Here is a 14,431-nt window from a genome sequence, read left to right as displayed (position 1 = left end):
TACTTGTCTAGTTATGCTGCCAGTCAAATATGTTGACCCTTGTGTTTTTGTTGCATGTGTGTGATAAAGATGCTTTTGTGCATGGTGGGACTTCCCTTGCCTCTGACTGTTGGAAAGAGTGGCACAGGCTTGTCTTTTGCTATGGTTGACAGACACTCCCTGTGGAATGAGGCCTGCTGTCTTATTGGGCGACCTGAATTGCTGAAGATGGCGCTTCTGCTGGTGCTTCAACTGCAACCAAAGTCAAATAGAATTTCACAACAACATGTTGTGGGCGGCACTGTGTTGGAGAGGAGTGGGTGATGCAATGTTTTCATTTTGAAACGATGGCCCTTTTTTAAAACTGTTTTCATATATAGGATGCACCACATTATAAGGCACAAAGAACAGAAGCTATAGTAGTTGCTGGTGTCACGTTATGCATCCACTAGATGGAGCTACCCTACCCTTAAGGGAATGGCAACAAATCAATATAAGTCAGTCAAATTTTTCAATCAATGAAGATGATTATTGGAAAGTACCATCTGAAGAATGGAGAAAAATATCTCTTGATTACATAAAAAGACTGTTTAGATGCCAAGATGAATCAAGAGTTTCAAAGAATATAATTATGATTCATTTAAATGTTAAACTTAATTTTTTTTAATCAAATTGCAACCAGAAACCTTATCATATCTTGTTTTGTTACTTTAAAAACAGTTTCTGGATTTATTTTATAAAACTGCACTTTCTTTTACAAAAACTTTTTTGCCTTGTCCCCATGTATATCGCATCAAAATTGGAGCATATATAGCATTTCAAAATTTCAAACAGGGTGGTATACATATCTTAATTGTTAAACAATACATTAATAACTGAAGTGCACAGGTAAAAATGGAAGAATTTACATGACAGTTACGTTTTTTGTAAAAAAAATTTGTCCCACAAAAATGAAAACTCGTGGTTTATGCACTGGATTATAAGATGCGCTGTCAGCTTCTGAGAAAAATTTTTGGTGCGCCTTAGAGTGCGGAAAATATGGTAAATTAAACCAATGTATTTATCGATTCAGTTTTCTTGGTGTCCCTTTTGTCTGGACAAAGCAAATTTATGTATGGCATCCAATTCGCGTCAATCCCTGCATTTTCATTTTTAGTTTGGCATGTTACCATAACCAGGGATTATCTTCTTTTTACACTTGTTTAACAAGTAAGGATGTTTAAAATGTGTCCAATATAGGGTTATCGATTATATGGAGTTTGTTTTAGCAGAAATAGCTTACTCTCACAATTTCTCAGAGAATTGCAACTACTTTAAAATTTTGAATGCTATTTTTGAAGACATGCCGTGCAACACATTTCAAAACAATGAATGTGAGGCCCACTTGGAGTAACTAGCAGTGTTCATTTGTATCTGTTTTGCCAGTCTAGGGAAATCAAAGAAAATGCATTTTTATTCTGTCATTTCTGTCATTAGATCCCACTGGCATCGTGGGCAAGGATTCACACATTTGGTTCTGTTCCATGCAGAAATAAAATGACAACACATGTACGCTGAAAAATATTTATTTCGTTTATTAACTCTCCTAGGACCTATCAACACACGCTAAACGGCCCTTCATAATTGTTGCACGCAATCAGCAGAAAAGATGTTTAATTTCAGTCATTTAGATCCAGGGAACATTTCAAGTTTCAAAATGTGTAACAGTAATATCTTCTGACTGCATTTAGTGTGTTTTCAGTGCACAAAATGACATCTGCAGCAGACAGATGATTTCTAGGGAGTTGTCATTTGGCTGAGCTATTCTTCTGTTGACTCAGGTGTATTTTCAATACATGGCACACGGCTTTGTTTCACAGCAAAACACAACCTCCAACATTAAATACTGACTTCTGTATGACACTTTACAACAGCTTCATTAAATAGAGCTTCATATCAGCGGAACATTTGCTGGCATTATAACATCACAAGACATGCATCACAAAACCTAAGGTTGTGCTGACAGTGTTTGCATAAGAGAGATACTTTAGCATCTCACATTCATCAAAGGCAATGGAATGGTGGACTCTGTGGCACACTCTTTAGCCCCATAAATTTAAACATGAGCAATGTAACAGAATTTCACAGGGACAAACTAAAAATATTCTCAAGACCTTTTCATTCACATGAAAAACATCACTGTATACATCAATTCCATACTGTACTGTGCTGCACTGTATACCCTGATGTTCACTTCAATATCAAAGCGACTATTTTTTATTTTTTTTCATGCCCCTCACCTCACCAGTCGGTCATCTCCATAAAATCATCCAGTTCACTCATAGATATTATATCACATGGACGACACCTTGAGTGGTCAGAGTTATCATTTACACGAAGCCTTTCTGCATATTGGTTGTTCGTATCATACCCTGGGACGGATCCATGCAAGTTATAGATATTGTTTTGTGCTTTGTTTGTGTCATTAACTGTATCCATGTATGGTGTTTGGTCAGGGCTATAACATTGACCTTCAGGTTTCTGGCCACTTTCGTTGGTTTGATTTGTGTTACAGTTTTTCAAATACGGCTCCTCCTGAACGGGAACGCCTGAGGATGGTCTTTGTGAAGGCATTGATGAGGTACCTGGGGCTTTGTAAACTCGTGGATAATCTTGGTACCCTTTATAAGGAGTGAAAGACTTCTCAGGTAGAGAACTAAGAGAGAGAAGTTCATGTTGCTGCTTGAGCTGCAGTTGAGGTTGTAAATTCAGCTGAGAAAATATTGGCTGGGTCAGCACAGGCTGAAGATGAGGTTGAAAGATGCTCTGGCCAGACTCACGGACATTGAGCTGAACATATTTTCCCGTCTGCGGATCAAAGAAAGTCTTCATTTTCACCTCGATAGGCGCATCTACAAGAAAATATTGGCCAGAACCAAGATCTTGCAGCACCTTGCGCTGGGTCAGTGGATAGGACTGGGGGTAGCTTGATTCTACATGGTACTGTGTCACTGGAGCTGGGTGGGTAGCATAATGGACAGTGGGAGAAGAAGGAACATGTTGAACCGTCTTTGGAGTAGCCGGGTGTGTAATCTGGGCGGAAGCATGAGGTGAGGACACTGGGAGTGAGATGGCTGCAGTTACATGAGGGGTGACAACTGGATGGGAGACAAGGGCATGCATGACAGAGAAGGCGACTTGGTTGCCAGAAGCAGGGACATGAAAAGCGGCTGGTGGGTGGCTTACAGGCGCAAGAACATGAGGAAATGCAGCTGAATGATTCACAGGAGGGATAGTATGAGGAGCGGTGACTGGCTTGGAGGAAGGGGCAGGGATGTCAGGGGAGACATCAGGGTGCAATAAGGATGCAGTGGAATGAGGAGAGGCAAAATCATGTTTTGTGGGTGCAGTGACTTTGGGGGAGGCAGCATGTAGGGACGCAGGGGTGGTAGCACGAGGTAAGGTAGCTAAATGCAGTCCAGGTGTGGGTGAATGAGGGGAGGACATTGGATGTGATGCAGGTGCGGTGACAGGTGGGGAAATGATGGTGGTGGCATGAACAGTGGTGATGGGGTGGAATACAGGTGCAGGGGAAGAAGCAACTGTGTGCGACAAGGGTGGGGTGTATCGAGAGTTTGATACAGGTGCAGTGACATGAGGGGAGGAGACAGGGAGGGAGACAGGAGGTGTGGCATGAGATGAATTATGGAAAGCGAGGCGTGAGTGCCGTTTCTCTGAGTGTGTTGAGGGTGAGCTATGCCCAAATGTCGGTGCATGGGTGAGGGAGACGGGAGGGGCAAAATGCGGAGAAGCCAAAGCATGGCGGTTTGAGGACCGTACCTCGGTGGAGGTAGGAGCAGGCCTACCGGAGACTTCCTGTTGAGATTTATCTGCAGGACTGCTAGCTGTGCACTGCATCACCTCTTTCCTTATTCTGCGCGTCATGAGTCTTTGTGCCCTGCGTAAAGCTTTGTCACTCTTTGGAGGAACAGTTGGAGGTTTTCCCAAACGGGACATATCGCTGCTAAAGCTGCAGGCTGATACCGGCCTCTCGTAATCATACAGCCCTCTCAAATCTGCTACATCAGCAGCACTGGTGGCAAAACTCTGTACATCCTCAGACATGTTACTGATGACCGACCGAGAGTCGTCATCATCCAGAACAATGCTTCTCCTTGAAAAGGGCCTGTGATGTGGGAGAGGAGGTGGGAATTCTTGTGAGGAAGACGCAGACTGAGAAACTGAGGATTCGTTAATCGGAGTAAGTCGATTCGATCCTGTGAGTGCATCAGGATTGATGGGTGTTCCTGTGTTACGCCTCATTACCTCCGGTTCCTCCTCTCTTCTCTCTGCTCTGCCTTCGATCTGCAAACCCACTGTTGATTCTTCTGTAAAGTTCTTATGAAAGCGTGGTTTAACTGATTTGGTGAAAGAAGAACCTTTGGTGTTATCTTTCACTCTGAACATCAAGGGTTTGCCTCCAAGTGCGGGAGAGGAAGTATTGGAGCGTGGAAGAGAAGGAGCAGGAGATGGTGGAGCATGTGGCCTGTGTAACTTGTGCGATCCAGAGGTTTCCACTGGCACAGATGAGTGTTTTTTGTGTTGGAGTGGTTGCAAGGAACGTAGTTGGCTTTTTTGGGGTTTCTTGTCCCTAGTGCTGATGGTGTAGTACTGAAGAGCATCCATCAACAGAGCTGCACGTTTCTGCTCCTCACTGGTTGATGCTTTCTCCCTTTGAGCTGTTAAATGTTCTTCCCTCTTAGCAGAGACATCATCATCTCTTACCAGCTCTTCAGGTCCACTTATCCTCTCACCTTTGGCCAGCTGATCTCCTCCAAGTTTTGGACTATTGTTCGGCTTTTCTGGATCATGAGTTGTCTCTTTGTGTTCTTGTGTCATCTGTTCAGCTCTTTGCTGATTTGCTCTCCTCTGCTCATCTCTCTGGCATTCTTGAATCTTTTTTATCCTTATCTCTCCTGCTAGTCTCCTTTCCTCAATCCTCTTGGCTAGTCGTTGCTCCTCCATGAGCATCGCTCGTATCTGTTCTTCCTCTTGAGCAGTTCTCTCCCCCTGTCCCTGTTCGAGTCTGTTCCTCTCCCCGGCCGATACGCTTCTCCCCTTTTCCTCTTGAGCTTTTTGTATGTTTCCTCCTCTTTCAACACGTCTTTCTTCATCATTTGCTTGATTCGTTCTCTTGCCCTCGCTTTGTTTTCCCTTTCTTTCCTCCTCCATCCGTAATGCTGTTTCTTTGAGTTTTTCCCACCGTGCTGCTTCTCTTTGTGCACGTTTTCTCTCTTCTGATATTAAAGCACGCCTCTCCTCTATCTTAGCTTTCATGTCTTCTGCAAATATGTCTTCCCTTCTCTTGGAAGCTCCTTCATGCCGTTGTTTCACACTCCCCTCTTGTCTGGCTTTTTTCTCTTCTTGAAAAGCCTCTAGGTTTTTTCTTGTTTGTTCTGGTTTTATTTCTCCTGGTGCGCTTTTAATTGTTAAAGCGCCATCTTGAATAAGTGGCTCCGGGGTCGGTTTTGTGGAAGAGGATTTATCAGTGAGCCTCAAACTATTGATTGAAGACAATCCTGACATCTTTTCATTTGGATGTGGAGTGTCAAGTATTTTTTGTTGCTGTGCCAGAGGAATTTCTCTTGGTTTGTTAATTGAGGAAGATTGTGTTGCTGTTTGCTTTTGTTTTATACTTTGTTGACTATGTATTTGTCCATCAACATTAAGGACTTCTTTTCTGTTTACCTGATTTTTAACTTGAGATTGAGTTGTTTTTCTCTGTGTGGGCTGCAGTAGCTCTTTTTCCCAAATTCCCTCATTATCTCTGACATCAGAAATGGTTTTCTCTCGTTTTTCCTTCTCTCCCAATTTGAACATCCCTGTCCGCTGATGCTCTTTCTCAGTAATGGGAAACACAACCGGTTTGGGCTCTTTGCTAACTTTGGTGTCGACCTCTGTCTTTTTTGGCACAGTTTTGTCCTTCACAGAGGGATCTTGTAGGTCAGCGGCAAACACTGGGCGTCTGCTATGACGAGACTGTATTAGTGGAAAGAATCCTTCTTTTTTGTGAGGAGGGAATTCCTGAATTGTGCTTGCTCTGTCTTCTGCAACAATGACTTTTAATCGGGCATAGTCTGCAAGGGCTGATATCTCTGGGATTGTAGACACTCTGTCCTTTTGTTTTGATTTCACTTCTGGCTCCTCCCTTGTCATCTGTGAATTTCTTGAGTTATGTTTTTCCCTTAATGATAAACTTGATCTAAAATCTGACTGCGGTTTTCTTACATCCACCATTTGGGCAACCGCCATCCTTTCATTGTTTTGTAATTCTGAGGGACAGTCACCTCGTTTCAGAGCTTTCTTATCTGTTGCAGTCCTTGTGGGGTTCTGCATGCGCTCATTTTGAACACTTAATGTTGAAGATGCTGAGTTTTTCTGATCCAATGTTTGCTCGGAATGTTCCTCTTTCTTTGAAACATCCGAGACATCTGCGTGTGCTGCAGGTATCCCTTGAACTTGGAAATAGTCTGCCTCACTGGCTTGTATATTTGATATTGAAGTCTGTGCTATGTCTGCCCACCTGTCTTCCCTCATTGTATTTGTGCTATTGTGTTGATCTATGGTTCTCAATGAGTCCGCCAATTTTTTTACACTTGCTAAAACATCTTGTACGCTCAGTTTGTCTTCTATTTTTTCTTTCTCTTGCTCCTCACAGTATTTTGAAATAGTTGTATGTTTTTTGATTGACGTGCTCAAGTTTTCACTCGTACTAAATGATACTTGATGTTGATTTTGCTCAATTGTAGCCGCATCAGAGCTTGTTGTGCTCGGATGTTTCTCCATGTTGTCAATCTCTATTCCTGCAGGCACAACTCTGACAACAATTTTGTCTATATGAACATCTTCCTGGTGATTCACTATTCCCACTTTTGACTCTTTGTGTATTGTAGATGCATTTGTGCAATCTGTCTTAATTAATTGCAGGGTGGTACTGTCATTTTTATTTTCCTCCTCTAGGGGCACACTTTTGCACTCTGTGTCACTGGTTTTGGATGGATTTATGGCAGGTGCCACATCCTCTTCCAGGGATGGTATGACAGATTGAGTTTCAGCAACAGGCTCGTTGGAATTCTGGATGTCGTTTTGTCCTGAGTTTATTAGTTTGGAAGTAACATGCATTATTTGTGGGTTAATTTCTTTTGTTTGAATTTCGTCTTCATCTTTGCGGCAGTTTTTTGTCGGTTCGAAGGTTTCCGGTGTGTTTCCTGTCATTTCTGATGTTGTTACGTCCTGTTTATAGAGAAGGAGTTGTGTTTCGGCTGGTGCATTATTTATAGAACTTAACGTTAGTGTGGGGGTCACATCTTTTCTAGGCATGGATCCTTTGACTTGTATTTCGCTTTGGTGTCCTGCATTGATAGTATTAGAGTACTGCTCCAAGGAAGACACCCTTTTCTCAATCGTATTCTCAGTGACGCTTTTCTCTGTGCTTTCTTCATTATGAATATTCATACCGACTTTAGTTGGCGTTTCCTTTTCTGTAGGATGATTTTCCTTTGTGTGTGTTGTGTTAATCTGTATCAAACATTCACTCTTCTTGTTGATTTCTGTACTTGCTTTGAGAAAAGATGTGCCAGGCTCTACACTACTTTCTTTGCTCTCTTCGCCATTCAACATTTTTTGATCACTGTTCGCTATTTCAGTCACAATTATTCCTGTAAGCTGCGAACTGTCCTCAACTACAGAGTTCTCTGCCTGCCTAAAGACAAAGTCTTTGTCAGATGCCCTTTTTCGCCTTTCAGCTTCCAATGTCTTAATTTTGTCAATGGGTGGATCAGGTTTTGGCGATAGTGATTCCAATTCCAGCTTTTCAGGGTTTTTCTCAGGTTTAATGACTGTCTTTTCTTTGCTGTACTCTGACTGCTGATACTTATCTTGTATTGGTAACCAGATTTCATGATCATCTACCTGATGCACCATGCTCAAAGAATTATCTGGTGTCATCTTCATAACCGCAGGTTCATCTTCTGGTGTAATCACGTTGTTCTTCATAGGGTCTGTTGGAAGTTGTGCCTGAAGTTGACTGACAGTATGATTGCTTATTTCTTCAGAGCTGGGATGTGCTTTGTGCTCCATTTCTGATAAAAGGATCGGCTGTTTAGTGGTAGTATTACTGGATGTTGTGATCCCATGGCCTCTGACCCCTTCCTTAGGTTTCTGCTTTAGCTGAAGATTCTGATGAGCTGGTAATGGTTTGGTGGTGGTTTTAGAAGTGAAGATGTCTCGTAAAGCTAAACCTTCCATCAGGGCGGAAATCTCTTTCTCAGCATGAGCTTTTACTTTGGAAGTAAGGAGCTCCTGTTTCGTCTGAGCTTTCTCTTTATGATGCACGGCTTTCAGACGATCAGCTCTATGTTTTCTTTCAGAATTTCGAACAGACTCTGAATGTGTCTGTTGTGAAATGGCAGAATGAGACTCAGGATAAGATGTTTCCAATTTTTTAACTAAATCTTCCTTTCCAGTATCAGAAGCTGTGTCACCAGTTGTTTTTTTATCTAGACATGCTGGTAAATAGTCTGCCTGAGATAATTTGAATTCTTTGGATGACTCGCTATAGATGTAAAGACTCTCGTTTCCTTTAATAGACTTGGCATCCTCCTTATTATCGGTTTCACCACTGACAGTGATGTTGTCCCACTTTGATTTGTTGGTATTAACTTCTATGATACCAAGAGGCACCGCTGATGAAGCTGCATTGTCATTATTTGAAGAAATGTTTGCTTTTGATGTCATCTTGTTTGAAAGTGACTTAGTAAAGCCATATTTTTCTGTCAAACTTTGATAGTAGTCAACCCCATTAGCTTCTCGATTTGTTCTATCTGCTATTTTAGCAGCTGAACCATCCTCATGTTGCTGTGGTTGTGCTGTCTGTTGTGTGTCAGTCACCTCTGCTGAAGCGTCTTTGTTTGCAACCTCTTCCTCCTTTGTTATAATTGTCCATCCGACTACCTCATTTTGGTCTGCCTTCATTTTCTCATTTATTTTTGCTAGCTCTACTTTAGCTTTGGCTAACTCCTTTTTTACACGGTCAACTTTATTGGGCTCACTCTTGACGTGATGCTGCATTGTTAGAAATGCTGTGGGCTTTGTTCTTTGCTTTATATGTTGGTGTTTTACTAATACTACTTTAGCAAGCTCCATATTGGTTAGCTCCATCTTAGCTAGTTCTGCTTTTCTGGCAACAGAATTGACCTCTTTGGCATTATGTATCCGTTGTTTAAAATGAGCATTGGCTTGTGATTCTTTGTCAGCATTCTTTTCATTTTCCTTGTCCTTTCCATTGTGCTCTTCCATTTTTTTGCGAGTGTTCTCTGTTTCAGCTTGTAGTTTAGCTCGTTCCACGTTGACTTGCTTGGCTACCGTTTCATCTCTTATAACATTTTTCACACTGACTTCCGACATAATTTTCTGTTTGCCTTCTTGTTCAATTCTACTCGGTTTTCCCTCCACCTCATCCGGTATGATGTTTTCTTTTTGTGATTCTTGAGTATGAACTAACTCCAGTGGTTTCTGTTTACCCTTAAGTTCCTCCAAGTCAGCTTGCTCTGCTTGGACTCGTTCGCGCTGCACAACTCTCATCTGCTCAACTTGTACGTCATTAGTTTCTTCTTTACCATCTCTAACTTGATTTGGAGCACTTGATGTTTTCTCGCTGGTTCTGTCCTTATGTTTTTCTTTCATTTGCCCATTTCTTACATCTCGTGGTACATCGTGATTGGATTTGACCTTGCTTGTGGTTTCAACAGACTTTTTTGGCCGTGCTGGTTCAACTGAATGGGTCTCCCACAAAGCAGGATCAGGTTTGGGATGCTCTTCATGAGCCCACTGCTGAAGTTTAGTCTGCTCTGTTTTTCGCTGCTCTTGTTGTATTTGTTTTGATATATTGTGTAAAGACTTGACCTCAACCAAATGTCCATTCTTCACTTGGTGGACCCTTTCTGGCCTCTCATCGACTGATAATGAACTGTTTTGGCTCTTTAATGTGTTTTGTCGCATGACCGCTCTTGGCTGGTCTTCCGTTACCATTTGTGAGCATACTTTTTTCTGACTTGTTTTTTGCTTTTGCATAGTTTTTTCAGTTTCTTTATTTCTAGTTCCATGTTTAGTCTGTAGTAAATAATTATCTGGCCTGTCTTTTTCACAAAATTCTGGGGGGTTTATTGACAACTCACACTGGGGTGTGCTCTTAACTCCTTTATTTGTGTCCTGCTGACTCTCTCTTCTGTTGTCATCTCTTTGTGATATGATCTTTTCGATGGCAGCTTCCTTTATTGTTATAGCTTGTAGGTTGGCCTGAGTATGTTGGTGTTTTGCTTCAAAAGATGAGGTGTCTTCTCTCCATGGAGCTACAACTCCTGTTACCGCTATTTGTTTCGCCATTGATGAATTTAAAGATCTCCAGCTTTCCTTTGAAACGTTGCTAGAATTGTGTTTATTCTGATTAAGATGAACCACCTCATTGTCATGCCTTACATCCGGTTCTGGCAATTGGACACCTTCCCTTGGTGAATAATCAGTTATTTGACAGTTTTCACCCATTTGTCTGTTCATATCAGTGTTGTTAAGATGTGATTTACGCGTGTATACCTCCTCTCCCACTTGAATGGCAGACACATCCTGCTTAAGGGAAGTAGTCAGACAATTGCTTGTGTAATTTTCAGCTATGTACCCAGACTGATGGACCGTCTCATCTGGTCTTTGACCTGTCTTGTAATTTGAAACTTGCCCTGTAATGGGCTGAAGATTTTTTCCTGGAGAAAAACGTCTGGGGTTGTGGTAGGGATTAGCATATTGATGTGAGACTCCATCAGTCCAGCTGGATTCCTGAATGTCTGCTTGGAGACACTCAGGTATATCAATCACAATGTCTTGAGACTCCTTGAAGGGAGGCTCTCTGCTATTTTCTGTTGTTTCACAAACTTTGATTTTAGTAGGACTGTAAGTACTTTTCACTCTCTTTCTGTTGTCTTTGAGATTGAAGAGGAGACTGCTGGCTCGAGATTTATAACTTGACATCCTTACATCAGGTGTGCTTCCTCTGCTTTCGGCACGCACTGGAGGATGTTCCACTATTTGGGGAGAACCTTCCTCCTGTGTACTTTCTGGTGGCTCTGCTTGGGACATAGGAACCAGTGGCGAGAGCAGCTGACCAGCATCGAAGAGATTTCTGCTGCTATGGCTTGCAGCATTTCGCTCTGTTGTAAATAGAGAGTCATGGAGAGCTCCATGTCTATTAACTCCCATCCTTGGATTGATGTTTTGCTCTGTCATTATTTTAGTCTGTTGGTGGAGGGCCTCACCAGAAATGATGCTTTCTCGAACATGATGAGGCATCTCTAATGTGGGTGATGCCGTTGATGGCCGCTTGGGTGGAAGTCTGTCTCTTCCAATACTCAGTGTTCTCATGCTGTGTGGATAATGCACCGCCTGCTCAGACTCGCAGCGTTTCTCCAGAGCAGACGCTTTCTGCAACCTTGTGGATGTCGAAATGGATTGTAATGTCTGGCCGGTAACAACAGGGGCCATCATAGTCCTGTGGTGCCTTCGACTCCTCTCTTGAAACATAGAGGAGCCATTCGTTTGGGGTTTCAGTGAAAGCTCTTTGTACATGGAGGCTTGGTCCAACTTAGGGAACTCTGAATAATGCATATACCTTGAGGCTTCTCCATGTTGGAAACTGTTATGGTCTCGCCATACTCTGAAAGGACTGAATTCACTGTGTATAAAGAAGTTGGAGTTACAGTCCACATGTGTCATCGTATTATGATTATTGTGGGACAGTCCCATAGAAGAGGAGGCAGCATTCATGTGAGGCAGTGCTGCTGCTTCAGTGAAGTAAAAGTTGTTGTCCTGGGATGGGAACTGGCCAACCATGGCAAAATGACCATTGGTAAAATTTTGCTGATATGGTGAAGACATATTCATCAAATCTGGTCTATTCCAGTGTGGCTCATCATTCCACTCTCTGAGTGGATCCTCCATAACATGCTCAGAATTAAATGCTCTGATAAGTGAAGAAACTCTGGATCGGCTCCTTCGATGCTGCAAACTCAAATCTGTGACTCCGTTGCTGAAGTAGCCCAGTGGGTGTGCCTCGAGAGTGCTGTCCTCCTGAGTTGTTTCCATTAAGGAGTGTTGGAATGTGGCAGAAACCCTCCCTTGTGTCTTGTCTCCACAAACATCAAACTGTGGATTTCTGTTCATCTCTGCCCCATACATTCCATCATGTATCCAATCATGTTCATACTGCTGAACCATCAGGCTGAAATTCCCTTGAGCTGCTCTTTTAAGCTCTCCCCTGTCACCTTCCTCAGTTTCCTGCCCACTCTGACGGAAGGCTTGCTGTCTGTCCCTCTGGATGCAAGGTGAGGATGGACCCAGGTCTGAGTCATTATAAATGGCCTCTTCTCCAATGCAGAGACTCCTGAAGGCTTTGTCCGTGAGACTACGGACCTCACGGTCGGTCTCGTCCAGAAACGAACCACCGCTTGAGGTGTCACTGAAACCCCCGTCGCTCTGCTTCCGATGTCCTCCATTCTTTCTGCTCGAGCGACGTTTCTCCAATGATGTCATGATGCGGGCTCTCCAAAAGTGAGCTGAGTCATTCACTCAAACGGTCACCTCAGCAAATCATACAATGTAATTCATTGTAGATCTTAAGAGCCTTGATTTCAGGGTCCCCACTATTAAGGCGCCGTGCATCTCTGTTGCCCTTCATCCGAACAAATCCTGGAAATCCCCTACAAAACACAGAGGGAGGTGTTACCGTTTCATCATCTGACCATGATTTAGTTACAGTCGAACCTCTATATAGTGAACCTCTACAAAGTGAATCTCTCTTCATAGTGAACGAATCTTTACGGTCCCTTGCAAAACAGCTATATTTGACGTGTATGTAAAACCTCCTCATAGGGAAACTCCACATAGTGAATAATCTCTTCATAGTGATGCTATTAGTCAGTCCCTTGACAGCATCTACCTCTATATTGTGAATATCTGAACTTATCGAAAATTGTGAAGTTGTAAAATTGGGCGCACTGTCGGGATTTCCTCCCTGCCTAGCCGCTCTCGCGCGCCGCGACTTTCTCTTGCATTTTCACTTCGTCCGCCGTCCACTGCGCACGCGTTTCTCCGCTGGTCATCCCTCCGAAAATTCTAAGATGTCGGAATCTGCCGTGAAAAGTATGGATGCTAGATCTATAAGTCGGAAGCGAAAGCCTTTGTCGTTGGAGGAGAAGTGCGACATAATTCGGAAGTGTGCGAGTGGAGTGAAGCAGAATGCCATTGCAAAGGAGTACGATGCTTCGCCTGCTGCGATATGTGGCATTCTGAAGAAGAGAGAAGAGATAATGCGACTTGTGGAAGGCGGAAAGCTTAGTGGAAGCACAAAGCGCATGAAGCCTATAAAATTCAAGAGTGTCGACAAGGCAGTGCTGTTGTAGTTTCAGGAGATGCGAGCTAAAAACGTCGCCATCAGCGGACCTACGCTTCTGGCCAAGGCTGTGAATATATAATATATATATATATATATATATATATATATATATATATATATATTATATATAAAATATATAAAATTATTTACATATTTATTAAAAAATTATTCACATATTTCATCAATGAATTCTGAACATTTTAGGAAAACCTCTATAAAGTGAATCTCTCTTCATAGTGAACTTCTCTCCTCGGACCCTTGAAGTTCACTATGTAGAGGTTCGACTGTAGTGAATTCTGACTTGCTCTCATGCAGCCTTGTTTTTGGACACTCAACCTTATTTCTGTATTTTTTTCTTTGAGAGGTATCCAATTTCAACAGCATTAATTGATTAGCAAATTGAAACTGAACAAATTTTTGTCAAAAGTCGAAAAAAAAGGCCTTGTCCATTTATTAAAGGCATGTTTCCAATAATAGACACAATTACAGCAAAACTAATACTGACACTTAAAATGAACTTCAAAACAAGACAATATTGAGACACACTCATGGGCAGGCAGGACAAAAGAGACATACACCAGACCAACCTGGTCCAAGTCATTAATCGCTAACTAAAATTACCATCAACCAAACACAGGCCAAAAATCAGGAAATCCACAGTTCATGCAGGAAATGTGCTTGTGTTGTGTTGCTATCTGGTATAAAGCTATGCCTCCCTTACAAATCCTGAACTGTACAGTATGTGATTGAAATACTGTCTTTAAAATCCCTCCACAAAAGACATGCTCATGTAAGTTATGCCGTCTGCCCTTAAATGGCCCTGATCATGCACACATACGGGCTTTTTGTAAGGTATATTTCAATTGAATACATACTATTTTGAAAATAAATGCATCGATATTTTTAACTTTTTTTTTCAGTATTGTCAATTCTTGTTCTAGGGTTGAACATTGAGCTAAATGGGATAGGATAGTT

At 42.2% G+C, this 14,431-nt stretch overlaps 1 protein-coding gene across 1 annotated transcript; it reads right to left on the bottom strand.

The window, feature by feature from the left end:
- Window positions 1-1,556: 1,556 nt before the first annotated feature.
- Window positions 1,557-12,594, bottom strand: c8h10orf71 (chromosome 8 C10orf71 homolog). Its single transcript, XM_088421758.1, has one exon. It carries the CDS (start codon window positions 12,592-12,594, stop codon window positions 2,260-2,262), a length of 10,335 nt encoding a protein of 3,444 aa, XP_088277884.1. The 3' UTR covers window positions 1,557-2,259.
- Between the last annotated feature and the right edge of the window lie 1,837 nt (window positions 12,595-14,431).

This window comes from Hippichthys cyanospilos, chromosome 8, assembly GCF_059441005.1.
Source record: "Hippichthys cyanospilos isolate Australia breed blue-spotted pipefish chromosome 8, RoL_Hcya_1.0, whole genome shotgun sequence".
In the NCBI taxonomy this organism is placed as follows: domain Eukaryota; kingdom Metazoa; phylum Chordata; class Actinopteri; order Syngnathiformes; family Syngnathidae; genus Hippichthys; species Hippichthys cyanospilos.
Note: the sequence above shows the minus strand (reverse complement) of the source record. Positions and strands in the feature narration are given on the sequence as shown.